At 38.2% G+C, this 21,314-nt stretch overlaps 3 protein-coding genes across 6 annotated transcripts; 2 read left to right on the forward strand and 1 right to left on the reverse strand.

Moving 5' to 3' along the window:
• Positions 1-7,684: 7,684 nt before the first annotated feature.
• Positions 7,685-8,488, forward strand: LOC117923614 (NDR1/HIN1-like protein 26). Its single transcript, XM_034841997.1, has one exon. The coding sequence runs from the start codon at positions 7,713-7,715 to the stop codon at positions 8,358-8,360; it is 648 nt and encodes a 215-aa protein (XP_034697888.1). The 5' UTR covers positions 7,685-7,712; the 3' UTR covers positions 8,361-8,488.
• A 2,286-nt stretch (positions 8,489-10,774) lies between these two features.
• On the forward strand, positions 10,775-11,368 carry LOC117923266 (protein NDR1-like). The gene has a single exon (XM_034841485.1). The coding sequence runs from the start codon at positions 10,775-10,777 to the stop codon at positions 11,366-11,368; it is 594 nt and encodes a 197-aa protein (XP_034697376.1).
• A 3,263-nt stretch (positions 11,369-14,631) lies between these two features.
• LOC117923612 (probable UDP-3-O-acylglucosamine N-acyltransferase 2, mitochondrial) lies at positions 14,632-20,812 on the reverse strand. 4 transcript variants are annotated; one of them, XR_004652652.1, is made up of 10 exons: positions 20,524-20,812; positions 19,151-19,358; positions 18,406-18,482; positions 17,309-17,358; positions 16,200-16,264; positions 16,021-16,072; positions 15,876-15,946; positions 15,676-15,742; positions 15,033-15,111; positions 14,632-14,898 (listed from the first exon to the last, which is right to left on the reverse strand). XR_004652652.1 is itself a non-coding variant. In XM_034841989.1 (10 exons), exons 1-10 carry the CDS (start codon positions 20,663-20,665, stop codon positions 14,833-14,835), a joined length of 870 nt encoding a protein of 289 aa, XP_034697880.1. In that variant the 5' UTR covers positions 20,666-20,812; the 3' UTR covers positions 14,632-14,832. The 4 variants fall into 4 exon arrangements, 2 of the variants coding, with proteins under 2 accessions (XP_034697880.1, XP_034697879.1); XR_004652653.1 differs by having other exon boundaries at positions 15,024-15,111; XM_034841989.1 differs by having other exon boundaries at positions 15,033-15,104.
• Positions 20,813-21,314: the final 502 nt, after the last annotated feature.

Consider the following 21,314-nt stretch of genomic DNA (forward strand, 5'->3'; position numbering starts at 1 on the left):
CCTAAACAGTATTAAATCCCCCAATGATCCCATCTGCTACTATAGGCTCCAGCTCTGACTCATCCCAACTCAGCATGTGGATATGATCATCAAGCTCAGCAAAGTCAATGAAATGTATGTCATTGGCTGGAGGAGGAACTGCATGTGTAGTATGGGCCGATAATGGGTTTGTGGTTACACTCGGCTAACCCAAGTGAACCAAACCCTGATTAATCAAATCCTGGATGGCATGTCTCAGAGTAGTACAACTGTTAGTCTCATGCGTTGGCTCTTGATGATATGCACAATGTAAATCCATCATGAACTATGGTGGGACAAGCTAAGGCAATGGCCTAGGAGCAAGAGTTATCAACAATCCAGCCTTTGTGAGCTTCTGATGAGCCTGGCTCAATGACATACCCAATTGTAAAAATTGTCTCTATGTCTTCAAAGCAAAATGAGCTGAAGTCTATGGAGTTGTAGGTCTAGGATAGGAAGTTGTAGGTCTCGTGACAATCTGTGTTGCGTAGCATGGCTGTACTGGGGTAGGATATGAAGTAGAAGGTCTTTTTGTGCCATATGCGGCATAGTAAGGCAATGCTAGTGTGGGAGGCAAGTAGGCCTAATCATATAACTAAGGAGGTGCTCGTGGCCTATACTGTTGAAGATGATAAGAAGAGTGAGTCCCAGTAGGCTATGGTACTGGCTGATGACGCCTGGGAGACCTCTGACTAGTAGAAGTGATAGTGCCCACATTAGTGACCACTTCAGCTGATCTCTGCCCTCCAGATGGTTTCTTCCCCTTAGCGTCAACAATAGAAGAATCTATCCATAATCCTCCCGAAATTCCATCCTCAACATCATACAAAGCTAAAACCAAAGCACTGAAGTCTGCAAAAGGTCCGACCACGTGTCTAACAATCCTAGGCTGTAGACTCCTCAAAACCATATGTATATGGTGTCTCTATGATGGTTTATCGACAATCTTTGCTATCTTTCCTCGCCAGCGGGAGATGAAGGAAGAAACAGACTCGCCTAATCTCTGTCTCCAAGCCTTAAGCTCTCTCCTCGATACATCTATGACAATATTAAATGAAAATTGTCGCAAAAACTCATGGGCTAAGTCGTCCCATGTCCTGCATCGTGAGGACTCCAAAGATACGAACCAAAGCTGGGCCGCTCCACTAAGAGATAATGGGAACAGGGTGATCATCTATGACTCATCTAACCCATGGGCCCTTATCATTGTACTATAAAGTCGAAGGTGAATGCGATGACAACCAATGCCCGTGTACCTCTTAATCTCAGGCATCCTAAACTTGATCGGTAAACTGGCCATTGGTATACCCTCAAGATCATCCCAAGCCGCTGAACTGTCAGATACCCTCAACTGTTTGATACCCTGCTCAATACGGTCCATGCGTGCGTGAGTATCCTCAATGACTGTGGTCCGTACTACTGTAGGTGGGGTAACCTCAAAATGAATGTAATATATATGGTAAGGCCTGTGGCACTGTAGGACCAAGTGGTGGTGGTGGAAGTGGCAATGAATCATAAGGCGTTTCATCCTGAACTACGGGCGGTCTACTCTGCTAATTGCCTATCTCCTGTCTGAGACTAGCTAAGGCCTCCTTAATAGAAGCCATGGCGGTCGTGAACTGGTCAACCGTGACAACTTGCTGATTCATGTCTAATCTTTCATAAAATTGAACTAATATCCCTTTTACTCTAACCCAAGATGGTAAATACCGATTGAGAACGAATAGTCGATCCTGAAAAACATGAAGAACGGAATAAAAGTATGGCATGGGAAAAACACGGAAGATGTACTAATCTGAACTAAAATGAGCAAGACATCAAAGTGTAGACAGACTGTTCGACTGTAACTCAAACTTGTACTAATTTCTATGCACTCTTAACTAGAGACCAAAAGAGGAAGTAATGGACCCAAACTGTAGCCATAAAGGCTCTGAAGGCCCTTAGATGCACCCACGTGTAGGGAGAGAAATCCTAGACAAAAGATCTAAAGCTCAACCTATAAGGTCAGGGTGGCTCTAAAAGGATATGGGTGGACTTTAAAAGATCCCTAGTAGAAGCGATCATACCCTCCGGCGATACGCAACCCTCTGCACGCCTCCGAAGAGACGGGGTGCTTCCATGCAAGGTGGTCATCACCTCCACACATGCACTACCTCGACATCCCAGGGGGTTTCCTATGACGAAAGTTCTCGTAGCTCTTAATGCTCAATAGTCAACTAGAGTGCATAGTGAGTGGTGTGGGTGCATTCGAAAATCCTGTGAAACTAAAGCAGAAGAGGAAACACATTGATCATACAAATATCCATGAAAGCTAGCTTTAGGCTATACAGGCCTTCAAAGATCAGACTTTGATCAGCATTAGTGTGTCGACCTGCTCCAGAATGCTCCCAAACATCGATATAGTCCGTCGCTAGACCATACTCCTAACATCTAGCTCAGTCAAAGGAACAAGCACACATAAGGCCTCACACTTGAAAATTTGAGAACCAAAATGAAGGAAATGACCGAAACTAGAGGGTTGGAGGTAAGAGGATAGATGTGTAGCCCACACAAACAAACAACATGCAATCACACAGGAGAAAAGCAGTCATGCAACAGACAGTCAAGCAAAGCACAAATATATCATCCATGTTCACACACAAGCTAATCAAGAATACAAAATTCATGATGAATATCTAACAAGAATAAATGGCATGCTCAGAGGTGATCAAAATGGTATATAATAGAAAAAATAAAGATATCAAGATGAAAAATATAAACAACACTAAGAATATACAAGTCGGGATGAGTAAAGTAATCATACAGCAATGAGAGTCAATATGCGAGGATAGGCAAAATGATCAATCAATATAATCAACATACCAATGCCTCAAACGAATACAATAACCAAACATGCATCAAGGATAATGATATCAAAAGCTTTCAATATGCAATCAACAATCAAGCAAACAAAAGCACAAAGAGAGGTGTGTACCTATTGATTGACCAATCAAACGCCACATTTGCCTCAAATTATGTTTAAGCTTGACCCTTTAGTGATCCCTAGTGGAGTTGCCATTTTTTGGACCCTGCATTTCTACTCATGCGCTTCCACTCGATGATGAACTCGTTTTTTATTTGAAAAATATTTATTTTTTAGAAAATGACTTAGAGTCGCCACTTATTTTTGTTTTATTTTTAAAGGGAAAACAAAATAAGAAAGAAAACTTTATGTGTGACTCCTTATTTGGAAAATGTGGTTTGTGAAAAAAAAAACCAAATTTGGGCTTAGGGGTCAGGTTACTTATTGGGAATGTACAATAAAAACCATAGCACCCCTCTAAGCCCTTAAAATGGGTCTCTACTAAATAAAATGAAGCACGTATGACAATTGATTGATCAAATATGGGTACCTAAAGAATATCAATCTAAAAATAATCGAATGAATAAGAGAGACAAAAAGTGTATCTGAGTAATAAGTTGATTGCTTCATGGAAAACAAAGGTTAGTAAACGAACACATAATAATTGCATGTGTCACAAAGTAAATCAATCAAGCATGGCGATAAATCAGTCAATGAAAAAAAATATCACTAATGTTGGGCTCCCACCAAAGCCCGGTTTATTTTTGCATGAATCAATTTCATAAATTCCAACATTTGGAATTACAGAATTGAATTCATGCTTATTTTAAAACATTTAAAAAAACAAGGAAAGTGCAAAAAATTGCTTGCCAGAAAGAATATGGCAGGAAAATTTTATTGAAAATGGGATTTTTATGACCTAAAAATTCTAAGGATGAAAAATTAAAGAGTTGAGTTATTTGAAAAACTAGGATTTGGAAAATTATTTAGAAATGCTCCCTGAAAAAAAAAATCATCGACGCTTGGAAAATCCCAAAAGCAAAAGAGCTTGAAGCGTTTGTCCACATCCATATGATTGGAAATAGCTGCCCCAACTGTAGGACCAAATCCGAAATCCACATTTAGAACACCAGGGTGGAGTCCAGCCTCATAGAATAACTAGGACATGACATCTCCAGAAGAGTAGTGTCCTTAGAGCTATTTGTCATATCAATCCCAAACAACCGACAGTCAATAAAAGATTCAATTTGTTTCTTTTTTTCAACCTAATAAGATATTAGGCCATTGTTAGGCCTTGATGACAAAGAAATGTTGTAGCCACATAGAATAGATCGTGTTGACACAGTGTTGTTGTCTTCTGTTAGGTCCTGGAACAGGTTTAAAGAGACGTTCACTGAAGGAAAAGAAAACCATATGCCTTCGGGCTGCCCGATGAAGCTGCCACAGTTGCTGTTATGGATAACATTGCCATCAATTTCTTCTGGCTTCGGAGGTCAGAGTACCTGGCTTTCATTGTTTTGGATTTCAGTCACACCACCTAATTGGATTAGTTCACAAGATGGGGTTGATACAGTATACCAGAAAAGGGAAGGAACTGAACTGGAAGTATTTTCAGCAAATGGAAGATCAAGAGGTCTGGGCCTCTTGATCTTTATAGGTGGTTGAGTAAGGTTGAATGAAGCAGAAACTAAAAAAGACTCTATATCCCAAGGAGAAACCCTTTCTGGTCTTTGAATGGTTGTAGGTTCATCCTATTGAATCTTCAATGAACGCCATTTAGAATTTGACCACTATGGAGAAATATCTCCAACTATGGTGCCTGTAACTGCCATGAATCATCACCCGCAAGCATCATATCTCCTTCATCATCAATGAAAACAACTTCCCATTTATTCCGAGGGCAAAGCTCTTCTTTGATCTCGAACATTTTCTCCAGCTCACTTATAAGCTCATCATATCCTTCCAATGCAGTCAAGTCAACAGCACATCCGACTGCTACTCCTTGCCATTACACCTTAGTACGTGTCTTTGAGGAAGGAGTGTAACTCTGCATGCCCTGTGTCTCCTTTTGAGATACCTCTGGTACAACTTGTTTTTGCTCATTAAGGATTTTGACACATCCAAATTCTAGACCCTATCAGCTTGAGAAACAACAGTTGAAATGGGTTCATTGACATTGCTGGATGTGATGTTGTAACCTTTCCTACTCACATACTGAGAATACATCCTCTATAGTTCCTTGCTCTCTCAGACATAAATGAGAAAATTGATGCATACCATGGACGGGTACCAGGAATAGGGGAAGACAGCAAAACAAAGCACAATGGGTAGAAAAAAAAAATGAATCCGTACAAGCCACGTTTCACATTTCAATCAATGGGCTTAGATATGGGTGAATGAAATTAAACGGGTATTAAATGAAAATCAAAACATGGTTGTAGATATCTCACGGGGAAACTGAAACAGGGCCAAACTAATCCTCAACAAAAACCATTAAAAAGAGATATATGAACATGATATAACACAAACAAAACAGCATAGAGATCAGTAGAAACAAACATGTAATCTTCAATGTTTACTCCCAATCAACAAACAACATCCAAGAATCAGCAGAAAAAGAGAAGAAGAACATACCGGTGGGAATGAATGGGAAATCCACAATAAACATACCTGAAAGTGATCCTCTCCAACAAGGTGTGCTGGACTTCTTGTTATTCTCTCTCCAGAAGTTCCCCAGAAAACCCACGAACTGTCATATGGCTGTACCATCCGTTTGCTCTTTTCATTTGGTTTATCTTCTTCTTTGCAACCCTCCAAAAAATATTCACCTCACTCAAATTTTCCTTTTCTTTCTTCTCCTTACCTTCCTTTTCCTCAATTGATTTTCTTCAGCTCTCTTTCCCCCTACAACTCTATCCCCTTCTTCTCTCTAGTGATCTTTCTCAAGATTTTTTTTTTCTCAAGTTGTCTTGCCCCTCAAGCTTATCTTGCCTCTCCAGCAACAACCAAAAAAAGATCTATAACCTCCTCAAGAGAATCACCAGCTAATCTCCTCCTTCCCAAGCAACCAGACGTTTCCCTCTCGTTTTCGCAACAAAAACGCTCCTTCCTCTGTAACAGCCCGCAACCCTCAAATCTTCAAAACCATTTTTGAATATTCCCTCACACGTGTCGTTGGCTCATTGCACCTTCAGCCCACTATGGTGATTCCCCAATGGCCAATGCGACACATGGCCTTCTAAGAGCCTTCCACCTGGAAAAATAATATCTGCAAAAATGAACCCCAAAATGGGGGTTTACAATACTATTAGGCAATAGTGATGGCAATCAATGATCATTTGCTTAATCTATCTTATTAAGGATGTTATTACATATATCATCATCTAATTCCGTGATAATTAGTGATTAGATATAATAAACTGTTTTTTTTTTTAATTTCTTAAATATAAAACCCTCTTAATATTAAATTATCAACCACATGATAAAAATAGTGATAAAAATGATGCTACAACTAATAATTTCTTATTATTAATTAAATAATTTTTTCTTCAGTTACCAATATAAATAATTCAAAAATGACCATTATTTTTTTTTTATCATTAGCTATCAACATTTTATATATATATATATATATATATATATATATATATATATATATATATATATATATATATATATATAATCTATAAATTAATTAATAAACAAAATATTCATATATGACACTTTTAATATAATATCTGATTTCAAATATATATGACAAAGTATTTCATTCAAAATTAAATATAAAATCTTTTATTGATTTTATTTTTTTGTATTTTTCCAATTTGTGTCTGTATTTTTCCCATTTTGTCGAGTTCAATTTATTGGAGAATGAAAATGGAAAAAATATTGTCCAAACATGTCTTGACTTATGGTTTATATATTTTCATTTAGGGTCTGGGTTTCTTTGATTCAAATTCCACAAGGATAGAGTAACTTTAATTTTTGATAACAAGTTCCTTCGTGTCGTCGGCCATAGCAGAGAGCAGCTTGAGATTGGCGTTGAGGGGGGCCAAAACGGTGATGACTGTGAGCTCATATAACACCTGGTATTGCATGCATGTGCGTTGGAATTAATCAATGAGAAAATTAACATTAATAAAAAATAAATAAAGGTACCACATGCACAATTTCGACAGCAGGTAATTTAAGTGGGCGAGCATTTTGAGGTTGAGAAATATTATCAACGCAGTTTCCAGCTTCCATTTGAAGACTAAGAGAAAAACAGCTAGCAAACTCATCGACTCCCTGCCTAGAAATGGTCTGGCAGGAAAAAACCGCAAGACTGATTGCTACTCACTAAGGAATGATCAAAACTTTACATAAAGTGCCTGTCAACAGAGCATTGGTCTTGGCAGTTGGCATATATAATATGCTTGGAATGCACAGTAGGAAACCTTTACACTTTAGTTATTCTTGTATGATTGTATCAACAAAACCACCTTCATTTATCAATATTTATGAGGTCTATGGCGGAGGGCTTCTTCACCAACAAGTTAACATACACATGATATATATACCATCAGGCATCAGGCATCAGATCAGATATTAATCCATCCCCACCTCCCAAATCTCAATTTCAAACATTACCAAAACGCTAATATATATATATATATATATATATATATATATATATATATATAACCATCTTCATCACAGAATCAGTTTGGCAGACAAAAAACAAAAAACTATTCTTTTCTTTCTCCACACAAGACCCAAATTCCTTCGACTTTCCTTCCCTACGCCGCCACCTTCTTCCTACATAAACACTTGTCCATCAAACCCCTCTCCCCACTCTCTCTCTCTTCCCACAATGAATTCCACCGGCCGCCAAACTGCTCCACCCATCAAGCGCCACCACACTGCCCGCTACTACGCCCACCGCGTCCGAGAAAGCCTCACCACCCGCGTCTTCAAGCTCATCTGCTCCATTTTTCTAGGCCTTCTCCTCGTAGTAGGCTTCCTCACCTTCATCCTCTGGCTCAGTCTCCGCCCCCACCGCCCCCGCTTCCACATCCATAAATTTTCTGTTCCGAATTTGACGGAGGGAGCCGGATTCACCGAAATTACTTTCAACGTAACGGCCCGAAACTCGAACCAGAATATCGGAATTTACTACGATTCAATGGAGGCGTCCATCTATTACAAGGACCAAAGGGTCGCAACGACGTCGTTGCTGTTCCCGTTTTACCAGGAGCCGAAGAACACAACGGTCATCTACAAGGAGTTGAATGGGAATTCGATCACGGAGAACAGCGAGCGTACGATGGAGCTGATGAATGACGTGGCGAAAGGGACGGTGGTGTTTGGTCTGGAACTGACGTCGACGATTCGCTTTAAGGTGTCCACCTGGAAGACTAAGGGGCACAGAATGCATGCCAACTGTGATGTTGGGGTGGGCCAGGATGGAAACATTTTGGGTGCTTACAAGGATAAGAGGTGTCCGGTTTACTTCACTTGATAATTTAAAGGGGGGTGGGGGGTGGGTTGTGGCTTAATTAGTTTTAATTGCATGTGTTTTTGGTAATGGGATTTGCATTTAATTTGTAAATTTATAATTCTTTTTTAAGATATCATTGACATTGATTATTGGAGTAGTATCATTAAAACACTTAATTAATGCAGAATCCAAATATACAAAATCAAGGTGAATTGTTTAAAAAGTTTTACGAGCATACCATAGGAATTAGGAATTTAGGATACATCATACATCTTCATCCTAGTAATTTTTTCTTCTTCTTTTTTTAATATATTAATCATAGCTGATCACCTTCACATTTTATGTGTTGAAGTGAGATTCGACCATTTTATTATTTATTATTTGTTTTTATTTTTTTACGAAAAGTAAATTCATCCGATCCTAGTCCATTTATTGGGATTAGGGTTTACATGATGTCAAAAAAAACACGAGGATTTAATGATGGATGAAATAATTAAAAAAAAAAAAAAAAAAGCTATTAACTTTCAAGGAATAGCACAAAGGTTCATATGTAATGTAACTAAGCTCTTTCGGAATAAATTATAAAACAATACAGATTTTGATTTTGATACCAACCACCACTCTTAAAATGATTCTTGTTATACACTGATTAGAGTTGCATGGTCTGAAGGTCTTGTGTGCAAGCACCATTGAGAAAAAGGAAAGCAGGCATCATTCGCAACGTCAAGGACAGGGTAGAAAATAGAATCTGAACATATTGGATGGGCCGCATTTACCTAGAAGATCTCTGTCAGCAACTCCTTAAAAAGTTGAGTCTCTCACCAAAGTCCCAGAAAGGGAGAGAGATTCAAAAGGTTTGCCTTCAACAAGAAGATTAGGTTTCCTTAATAGGAACCATCTCACACTTACCTTTTGCTTTCCATGTAATGCAGTTGATGGAAAAGAGTTTTAATCTAATGAAACAGTGTCTTTAGAGAACAAAGGGACAAGATCATTCATCGCCTCCCTCTTTTCCTATAAAGGGTTAGGGTTTAGGGTTTTGGATACCGACCATTCAAACAATTGGAATTCCTAGAATGATTCGGCTTCGAATCTTCAGAGCCTGCTTGGCTATTTGTCTTTGGTATTTCCAAGCTGTGATTATATTAGGGTCGCTAGTAGTAATAATATGGATGAGCCTAATCCCCAAATGTCCAGTTTCCACCATCTCCAATGTCTACACCCCGGCTTTGGATGGCTAGAACTCTACAGCATTCCGTAAAAATGAGTCTGTCCCGGCACCACCCCATAAGAATGATTCTGCCTGGAACATCTCCATCATCTTCAGCCTCCAAATAACAAACCCCAACAAAGGTATTGGCATCTACTACAGTGACCTCTACTCACCTTGATTGCTAGTTTGGGAGTGAACTGTTTGCCAGCATTCTATCAAGGCCATAAGAAGACTGTGACATTCCATGTGTTGGTGAATGTTGACCAACAATTTTGGAGAGGAATTATAGTGAGGAAGCGAGATTTGAGAGTGGGCTTGAAAACTGTAATCAGGTATGAGATATTCAGCTTCAAGACCAAGCATCGGTCAGTGGCTTTTGAAGCACAGGTACCAATTGGGTCAGACGGAAGGATATTAGGGGGGAAATATACAGAGCTACATCGCTAGGTGAAGGTAAAAAAAATCTGGAAATCTAGGTTTGTTCAGTCAGAAGAAAGAAAGACTAAATGGTTTTCTTTATGATACCATACAATACAACTTTCTAAATGTTTCGTTCTTGTTTTGGTTTTTTTTTTTTTTTTTTTTTTTTTTTTTTTTTTTTTTTTTTTTGTGTTTCATAGTGTTTCCTGCTTGGTAGAGAAAAGCCTTCCTGCATGTCTAGGTTTAGAGTCTCGAAACTCCATGTCCAGCAGCCATCTTGGTTGTTATCTTCTGAGAAGTAATCATGGTTATGGAAAAAGTAACCAAAGAGTGAACAAGACCTGCCTATGGTTCAATTTTGGTAATTCTTTTTGGGCAGTAGAAAACTATGAAATGGTTATAGACTACTTGACCTGATAAATTTTGCTTACTTGCATGAGCAGATGAAGGCATCTAAGAGGGTCCATCTAGCACTCCATGTATATTCCTACAGTGCAAGAGACTCCAGGTGGAAACTAAGCAGCTAGCTTCCTCACATGTTGCTCCTGTCATATGCCATGAAACTACACGTAGAAGCTCATTACACATTGCACAAAGCATATTAACACCCTGGAAGAAAGGCATAATTCCTCTTAACCTTGAATGAAAGGCACCTAAAATGTTCCCCTTCAACTGCCAACCTTCCCCGAAAGTTTGAACCATTTGTCATCTTGCTTAAATTATTTGTGCTTTCCAAATCATCACCTACCAAGGTGTTTTATGAATCCTCTCAACTCCCTCAATTTCTACCAACGATTAAGAAATGTTTGAATACAAAAGCTTCTATCTATGGCTTTTCCAAGTTCTAGGCCTTTTGGGTCTCCTTGCACTCTTTCTTTGGCTAGGCTTACGACCCAAAAGCCCCACATACACCATCGTTGAGTTCTCTGTTCCAAGTTCAAATAGCAGCAACGCAACTTCCTTGGTTGACCAAGGCAGCCAAGACGGAGCTGTCTTATTCAACCTCGAAATTGATAATCCAAACCAAGACTCGGGTATTTACCATGAAGATATTTTTATGACGTTTTATTATGGGCAGGACACAGTGGGGCAGAAAACCGTACCTTCTTTCTATCAAGGGAAGGACGAAACCCGCCAAATAGTTGATCGTATAGATGGAAATGGACAGGTATGGAAAACTCTTATTGCTGCAATTCGGAATGCAACAGCTGAGATGAAGGTTGGTTTAGTAACAAGCATTAGATATCGAACATTGGGTCATAAGAGTAAGCACCATCAGATGAACTTGCAAGGTCTTATAAAGATTGGTTCAGATGGGAAGATTTTGGGTAAGAAGAAAAAAGTTAAGCTAACTCATGCTTCAAAGAAATGGAAACTAAGGGCCACCCGGTCCTAGGAATAAATGTAAATGTTAGTTTGGCCTTAAAATTATAGCAGGAATTTTACTTTAACAAATAAATTTCAGGTACTCGTCCATTATATCATCAGTCATTCTGTTGTACGAAACAAATGCTAATGGCCTGTACGGCCTCCTTATAAATTTCGTCATGGCAAACAGAAAATGGATCACATCTAGAACGATGACTAATAATTGGCTAGCTCAAAATTTCGTATTAAGAGCATGGGAAGATATCAGATCATAGTGTCTAACGCAGCTCCTTTCTAATTAACTTTTTTTGATAAGTAAACACATATAATAGCAAAAGGCAAAACGCCGCATAGCATACAGGGAGTATACGAGGCGACGAGGGCCTCACAACAAAAAAACAAAAGGAACAAAAAACCCACCGACCCTTAACTGGAGGCTATCCACTCCAAAAAAACCTATAAGGGAGCGAGGCTCCGCACCATTATACAGTTTTGCCCACCCCACACATTACAAACAAAAGAATTCTTAACTTTCTGTATAGCTAACTCCCCCCCCCCCCCCCCCCCCCCCCCTTAATGCTAATCTATTCCTCTCCTTCCAAACCGTCCAAAAAATAAATAACGGTATGGATCTCCAAATTTTCTCCCTCTTTTTGCCCACAAACGAACCCTTCCAGCTAAGAACCGCCTCTTTACAGTTTCTGGAAAGACCCACTGGGCTCCAAACAAACTAAGAACAATCCCCCACAACACACTAGCCACTGTACAATGAATAAGAAGATGATTAACGTTTTCCTCATCACTACCACATAATTAACAACGATTAGGAAGCTGTCATCCTCTCTTTTGAAGCCTATCAAGGGTAAGAACCCTCCCCCAAGTAGCTTCCCACGCAAAGAACGCTAGCTTGGAAGGAACGTTCTCCACCCAAATGCCCTTTTTAGGAAACAAAGGGACACTATGGCTGATCATCAACCCATACGCTTCCTTAACGCCAAACTTCCCATTTTTTCCTCCCTTCCATAAGGCCAAGTCCTCCTCCAAGGTAATTCTTTGACTCCTTAAGATTTGAAGCAATTCGTCTACCATGTTCAGCTCCCAATCATTGAAGCCTCTAATGAACCTTAGATTCCAACCTCCTTGGCCAAAATTCTGGTCCCACATATCCCCCACTGTGGCACTCCTTTGGGCAACCACATTGAAGAGTTGAGGGAACCTCCGAGCTAGCTCCACATCCCCACACCAAGGGTCCTTCCAAAACCTTATTTTGGTGCCTTTTCCTACCTTAAAAGTCATATTATCCCAACACCAAACGCCCCATTTGCCTTTTTAGTCCTCCACCCAAATTCCTCTTGCCCATATTTTGCCACAAGAACACGTTTCCACATCTCCTCCTTGGCACGAGCAAATCTCCACACCCATTTTCTAAGTAGAGCTTTGTTCAAAGGGACTAACTTCCTCAAACCAAGCCCCCCCTTCTCCTTACCCCACACACCCTCTCCCAATTGACTAGGTGGGCTTTTCTTTCCGTACTTCCCCCTCCCCACAAGAAATCTCTTTGCAACTTTTCTAGTCTTCTTGCCACTGTCCTAGGCATACGGAAGAGGGACAACTGATATAATGGCATGCTAGCCAAAGTACTCTTTATGAGTGTGATTCTACCACCCTTGGAGATGTATTGCCGTTTCCAAAGGGTTAATTTCCACCTCATCCTTTCTTCCACCCCATCCCACACACAAGCGGCTTTATTGGACGCACCCAGGGGCAGCCCCAAGTAAGTTGCTGGCAGCTGACCAAACTTGCATCCCAACTCCACAGCCATCTCAAGGATCTCATCCACCTCCCCTACTGGAATAATTTCGCTTTTAGCCAGATTAATCCTCAGCCCTGAGACGGCTTCAAACCAACATAAAATCCAGCTCAAATAGGTCATGTCATCTTTCCTAGCCTAAAAAAAAACTATTGCATCGTCCGCAAAAAGAAGGTGGGAAATATTAACAGTCTGCCCCCTGCCCCTCCGGATTCTGCACCCGGAGATGCAGCCCCCTTCCACAGCCCTCCGAATAAGGGCACTCAGCACCTCCATTCCCATGATAAACAGATATGGGGATAGAGGGTTGCCTTGCCAAAGCCCTTTAGAGCTAGAAAAGAACCCAGCTGGCTCCCCATTTACTAACACAGAGAATTTAGCAGTCGAGATGCAGCTCCATATCCACTCCCTCCACTTAGCCCAAATCCCATTTTTTGCATAACCCTCATCAAAAACTGCCAATTAACGTTGTCGTACGCCTTTTCAATATCTAATTTGCAGATCAGACCTTTCTCTCCTTTTTTTTGCCATGAGTCAATCACCTCATTTGCGATTAGAGATGCATCCAAAATCTGCCTACCCATGACAAAGGCATTCTGATCTGAAGAGACCACTCTACCAATCACGTTTTTAATCCTATTGGCCAGCACCTTGGCCAAAAGTTTATACAGCCCGCCCAAGAGACTGATAGGCCTGAAGTCCCCCAGCTCCTCCGCCCCTCCTTTTTTTGGGATAAGAACCAGAAACGTGTTATTGAGACTCTTGAGAAAGACATTTTGCTCATAGAACTCCTTGAACATCTCCAAAACCTCCTCCTTCACAAACTCCCAGCAGTATTGTCAAAAGGCCACCATGAAGCCATCCAAACCTGGAGCCCTGTCCCCATTCATGTCCATTAGGGCCGAATGGACCTCCTCTTCCATGAAGGGAAGCTCCAAGGTGTCCGCTTCTTGTTGACTAATCTGATTCAAATTTAACCCCCCTATATCCGCCTTCCACTCCGAGTCTTCCGTTAGTAACCATTGAAAAGCGTCTACTATTCCGATCCTTACTTCTTGCTCCTCTGACAGCCAAACCCCACTGATTTTTATTCTTTCCATGGTATGCCTCCTTCGGTGCGTGTTTGCCATTCGATGAAAATACCCCGTATTTCTATCCCCTTCTCTTAGCCAAAGCTCCCTTGAGAATTGTCTCCAGTGTATCTTCTCCAACTTAACTCACTTAGCATATCCTTCTTTTGCTTCTTTTTTGCTGGAGAATTCCTCCTCTGTCAGTCTCCTCTCGCTTTCCACTTGGTCCCAGTATTCCACTTGTTGTAAAACAGCCATTTAGCTCCTTTCTAATTATTAGAGCATATTGGCATTTATGTAATAAAGGTTGGTAGTACCCCTGATTATTAACCTTTGGTTGTTATTACCCTTTCTCTGTTTTTTTTTATCCGAGCTGAGAGTCGGGGTTACGGTTTGTTACTCTAGCTCCCATATAAAAACTAGCCTTTTTGGCTTTATTCTGTAGAAATGCAGAGAATAAAAAGAATCAGAGCATTCACTCTGTTTTCTCTCCCTTTCCTTTCTTTTTGGTTAAACCAGTAATACTAATCTCTCTTCATTTTTTGCTTGCAACCCTAGAATCACAACAATAAATGTTACATTGGTGACATACAAATTCGTTTCTTGACAACTCTAAGGAGCCCGCTTCTTCAAAGTTTGAAGAACAGCAACTTGTTTTCGCCATTCATGAATTGGAACCTGCAGCAAAATCCAGGGAAAAAACTTGCATGTTCAATGTATGTCCAAAATTTGGGCTGATCAACTCACAATACTATCAACTCTGGCTACACATAAATATCTTATATGGAGACAAAAGTTTTTACAGTTCTTACAGCAGGGAAGCCGCCATAGTCCCCAGGCTCTTTGATGTCCTTGGTGACAACACTATTAGCTGCAAGCCTGACCTGCAAACTCCCATCCAGTATAATATCTTATATCAACGAAATAGTAAAGAGGTCCAGTACTAATCTAGGGTCTATTATCAAATAGTTCACACACAATTATTAAGTCCATATGCACCCTAAACAAAGATACAGCCTTAGCCATCCCGTCAATGCTCTGCAAGCCATATAAACCAACAATCCAGCAAGCCCAAACATGTATCTCATCATCCATGACATTTTATATCCATCATCACAGGAAACTGTTTATTTCAAAACACCAATCATCACTTGTTGGAGTTCACTCTGTACCGGATTTACCAAAAACTCTTTGTACTTGCTCACATCGGTCTTGATGGAGATATACCAACGTCCTCATATAGGATATAAATCAACAAAACCTTATTCCAACAATTAAGATCATATCATGCTAATAAAAAACAAATGCACCGAGAAACAATTCGATGCAGGACATTGGGCACTTCCATTAAGTTATAGGTAAAAAAATATTGAAATAATGCATAATGTTCTACAATAGAGAACATAAAGCTAAGACTTGAATTAATTTCTCTTAATTAGGGTCAACTAATCTTACCTTTGATACAATTGATACATGGTCACGAACTGCTACTCTTCCTGCTAAAGTCACATAGTCACCCATCCTATATGAAAACAAGAATATATAGCAATTCCTAGCAACTGAGAAAACCTCACTAAATCCTTGATTCAGTTGGATGAGAAGCAATGGAAAATATAATGCTTTTTCAAAACAAAAACATAATTAGAGTGACATACGTCACTGAACCTGCAATGCCAACTTGTCCACAAAGGATGCAATTCTTTCCAATTACTACGTTGTGACCTATCTGCAAAGTGAAATGGACAGGCAGTTGAAAACCCTGAACAAGTTAACCAATAATCAAGGAAGCCAAGAACCAACCTGAACTAAATTATCTATTTTTGAGTGATCCCCTATTACTGTATCTCTCCAGCTGCATAATCAATGAGCTGTGTAGTTAGTATTCTAGCTTGAAGAGTTTGCAACGGCAAACTAACTTAAAAAGTAAATAAATACTTGTCACAGCCCTCTGGAGTAGTCAAAGGCAACATATATCTCACCTGCCTCTGTCTATGCATGTATTTGCACCTATCTCCACGTGATTCCCTATCCTTGCACTCTGCATCTGAATAATAGTAAAACTTAAATTGCTATCCAAGAACAGATATCCAATGTATATATTCATCTACTCTATAAAAGACTAAAAAGAATGGAGTCAGAAAGAACAGTTTAAGCATAACATGTTTAATGAGTTTGCCCTCATGAACTTCAGAAAATTCCAATATCAAGCAGCATTCTTGGTAATGAAATCATTTTTGAGCTTTGCATATTTCTGAAGAAATCAGAATACTGTGGAATCTATGTTCTGCAGGCAGAGACACAAGATGTCATGCCAGACCTCTTTATCATCAAGACAAAGGTACATGCCTATATGTATGTTTGTGGAAATGATACATTGGACACATATTTTTTGCCCGTTTCTTTAGCGATTATGTGGAAGAACCATCAAGAGTTTTCCTTAGCAATCAAGTGAAAATACATGCATGATCTAAACTAAATAACTCATGCATACATAACATTGTTGCATTATACATCATGAAATAATAAAGAAAAAAAAACTTCAGAACAGATTGTAAAACAATGAAGATATATAAAGCACTTGAGAACATGTTTTCTTTCAAAAAATCATGATAGACATGCTCTAGTGTACTTTTTTTCTTCAGAGCGGATTATAAAACAATGAAGAAACAAAGTATTTCAGAACAGTTTTTCTTTCAAAAAGTCATGATAGACGTGCTCTAGTGCACTTTTTTTCTTTTTTCTTTCTTCTCTGTCTCTGTCTCTTTTTTTCTTTGGAAAGCAATAAATCTGGATTTGTTTGCAAGTATCCAAAACCATTGTAAGACACCAGTAAACACAGAAGACATATCAGCCAGAACATGTGAATCAGCCAAAACAAAGAAGAAACTTACATATAAGAACAGACTTGAAACAAGGTATTCTCACAAGCATGAATATAACTTGATGAGCCTTTCAAATTACTGAATTATCCGCTTAAGAGATTATGATGTTTCATACTAAAACTATAAGGTCTAATATTTAAAAAAGAGAAATGCCAAAGAACCATAATAAATTAAAATTTTGATTCCAAAATCTAAATATCACCAACTTGAGGCTTTTTCATCATGTTCCCATGCTCATCCACGAAGAACCCAAATCCTGTAAGGAAACAACATTACATCCAACTTCGAAATAAAAATACAATCCAAGCAGCAATCTCATTTCAAAATAACACGACTAAGGAACACAAAATAATTCTGAAAGATGAACTAAGGAAGGTGAAAGGATATTTCTATTGCTCAATGGTGGATCTTACTTTACAAATTATATACATCAATTAGAAAAGCTTTTAACTGGGAATAGATGTGATGGAGAATTGAATGCGAATAAGATGAACTTCTAAGCTCAATAAACTTTAAATACTTCTAGTGCAGAAGGCATTACCTCAGATCCAGATTTTAGACCCAAAAGACAAGAAAATTTCATACATGGATATTTTCTGTTTTCAATGAAGATAAGAGAGACTAGCTGAGCATCAAATAATGATGACAAAGAAAGCTAAATCTATAATTATTTTTTTTCCTTCTGTGCACATATTAACCATTTCGTTGGTTTCAATAATAAAGCATATGATTTTTAATCAGAAATTCACACCAAGAAAACCTTCAATTAAAAGAATAAGACGTAAAAAACACCATTAAATACGTTGCATGCCAATGACTACAAATATTTCCTATGCTGTAATTGAAAATCCTTGACCTTAATATGAATAGTCACACAAGGAATTTCAGAATTCTAACACCTAAATACACTAAACATTAAAAACAAAGTTCCTGTTTTGTGTCAATGCAACTTGGGTACACAAGATATTTGAGCCATCTTTGGGGCAAAGAAGGCACCCTTTGTAGGCTCCCAAACCAAAATTACAAAACCAATACAGTATCATCATGGTTTTGATCTCTCTTTATGTTCAAAACATATATATGTATTTATATTCATTCCTTTTCTATTTTTTATTAATTTATTTATTTTATTTTTATTTTTATTTTTTTGTTGCTTAGTTTGGAATATATAGAAGTGACACATACCAATTGGTATGTGCATAAGGATGCTCATGGTATTCTCAAAAACTTTGGCTTAGGAACCTAATGCATCCATTAAGCCTCAAGCACTACATTATATACCAAGTTTGATATCCAGCCTTACCATCTTGACCTATGCAGACTCCATTGTGAATAAAACAAGCATCACCTATTGTACAATTAGTGACTGAAACATTATACCTGCAGAAAATATAGGAGTTCTATAAACTTATCAAAAAAAAATATATATATATATAGGAGTTCTATAAGGAGCAGAAAAAGCAATAACATTAAATGTAAAATGGAGAGCAACAAGGTTTACATCAAGCATAGACTTGATTAATAGAGGAAAACATCATATTAAGAACTTCAATTCCCAAGGTTTAGGCATACAATGGTTAGGCTCAAGATTGCTGATAACAAATCTTAAATGAAAGCCCAGAGTCTCTCATCTAATCTATCCAAACTTTCATTCTCTTTCATCCAGGGAAACCTAGACAGTCAGACTGTCTGGAGAGTATGTAGCTAGTCTTAATTAGGATAAAGTTCTACATTTTGTGAGCATGTGAGAAAACAGAAAGAAAATATTGAAACCTCAAATAATCTAGAAAACAAAAAGGAGGAAGACAAATGGGCCTGTTCTTGGTATCACCAAACTACAATAGATTTTAACTTGCAAGACTCATAAATCAGTTTAAATAGATATTTTTGTATGCAAACTTCATGGTACAGTTGCCTCAATGGAACTGTACATATGAACAAGCATAAATGGTACCATAATACCTTAATCTACAGTTCAAATCACACTAAATGAAGAAAAATCAAATGGATGCAAAAACAATTATTGCTGAATAAACCATGAAGCATACTCTATTTTTGTTGATTCACCAATTTTCACAGCAGGTCCAACAATAGTTCCTGATCCAATATGAACGTTTGCAGCAACGACACATTCTGAATGAACTACTGCACCAATTTCAATGAGTGTTGTGGATTCAATGCAAGCAGTCTTGTGGAACATCCCACCTCCATTATGCCATTTCTGAAATTCTTGGTGATTTATGTTTGCACGATCCTCTAATCTCGAAATCAGAGCATGTGCAAGTGCCAGTTAGCATCTGAAAGCAAAGAAACTATACAAACCTGCTACTGAAATAATCCATGCTTGAAAAGATACATAACATATTTGTATTCTAATGAAAAAATTTACATTCAAGCATGTGAACACTAAAACTTCAAATGAGGTTCATCTTCAAAGCCAAGGCTACTGATAGCATTTTTCATGTTTAGTTATGCTGGTTTACACTTTTAATGGGCCATACAATTATACTAGGTAACAGGTGCCAGATGATGGTAATAATAGAGGTGGATTGGACCTAGTACCTAGGTACAATTGCACCAAATATTTCTGAAAACAGAAATATATTGCAGCCCAACATTGTTAAAATTAACATGTTTGTTGTCCTTTTGAGGCTAGGCCATTAAACAACAAGGCGATACTTCACTAGGCACTCAAGTTTCAGGAGCACACTCAACCAATCAGCAGCTAAGGTTTCTATGAATTAGGATGACGACTGAACTGACTCCTGACTCATTTAGGACTTATAAATGATACACACCATTAAAAGTGAGATATTAGGAAAAAATGTATATCAAGATAACATCCCCTCGTGTGGACAGGTAACAAATATGACTGACAAATAGACAAACAAAAATCAAATTGATCTCCTGTTTTGGCATTAAACTATCATTTGACCCAAAAGCTCAAACTATTGGGAAATAGGTTGGCTATTTTCATTGGCATACATACATTCAATGTAAACATTCATGTTTATTATGAAAATGGTAATCCTTGCAGTCACAATGTAGTGCCTACAAACAATTAATTGCCATCTATTCAGACCATTTCGCAAACTTTCAGGGGCAAATTCTACAATCCATACCTGATGTCGCTAGTTTGGCAAAAAACAATCTTGTTGCACACTCTTCACTTCATGCTTGACTCAAAACGAACTTTTCGGAATACCTTTTGCTAATTAATATTTTTTCCCTAATTCTCCAATATTTCCATTGTCAAGAAAATTGCCAAGAAATGAAATAAGAAACTAGCATTGCCAATTGCCATCATTATTTGACGCTCTTAATTTTCATTTCAACAATGTCTCTGCCCTTAGAGACATTTCAACAAACAGGTTCACTACAATAATTTCATTCACAGAAAAAGGTAGGGTGCTGAAATAACCAGTCCTAGTGGAGCTTCCCAAAGATGGTGCTTCGTCGATCGAGCATACAGAGAAATGATAACGGCCAGGAGCAGTGGAAATGAGACGAGGAATTGGAGTGAAGGAGCGAAGAAGGGCGAGCTTGCTAAGATTAATGGCCATAGTCGCAGCTTAACGTTTGCGAAGGCGGGGTTTTCAATCTAAATAGTTAAGAGTCTTGCAGATCTGCAAAATTTCAAGAGCACCTGCGTGAAAGTGCATAAGCGGAATCAATGTTTCTTGAAACCGGAACGGTGACTATCTTATCACGGTTCAATGTTGGAAGCGGTTGAAACGCGATTTACTTCATAAATATATTATTAAAATATAAAAATTATTTTCCAATAAACCAGACCATAGAAATTAATAAACAATGACACAGTGTTTCTGATTATTATTATAATTATTTTTTAAAGATAACTTAACAAATCTAGTTCGGAAAAATATATTTAAGAAGCGCCCAAAAATAATTCCATAATATATATATATATATAATAAAATGCTCAACATATTGATTTTTTGCTTCTAAAAGTAACAATAAACTTTGAAAATAATTCCATTTTTTTCCATAGATTTCTAATTGTTGTCGTTTCTAATTTGAACATTTTTGTCTATGCATCCAAATCAATAAGAGTTTATTTCAGATATATTTATGTAAAAATTGTTTTTACCTTATAAAGTTTTAATATAAATTAAAAATGTATTTTTAATAATAGTCACAAGATGAAAAAGAACGAGTTTCTGAAAAGATAGTCCTAATCATAACTTAACG

The sequence above is a fragment of the Vitis riparia genome, chromosome 10 (assembly GCF_004353265.1).
Source record: "Vitis riparia cultivar Riparia Gloire de Montpellier isolate 1030 chromosome 10, EGFV_Vit.rip_1.0, whole genome shotgun sequence".
Lineage (NCBI taxonomy): Eukaryota > Viridiplantae > Streptophyta > Magnoliopsida > Vitales > Vitaceae > Vitis > Vitis riparia.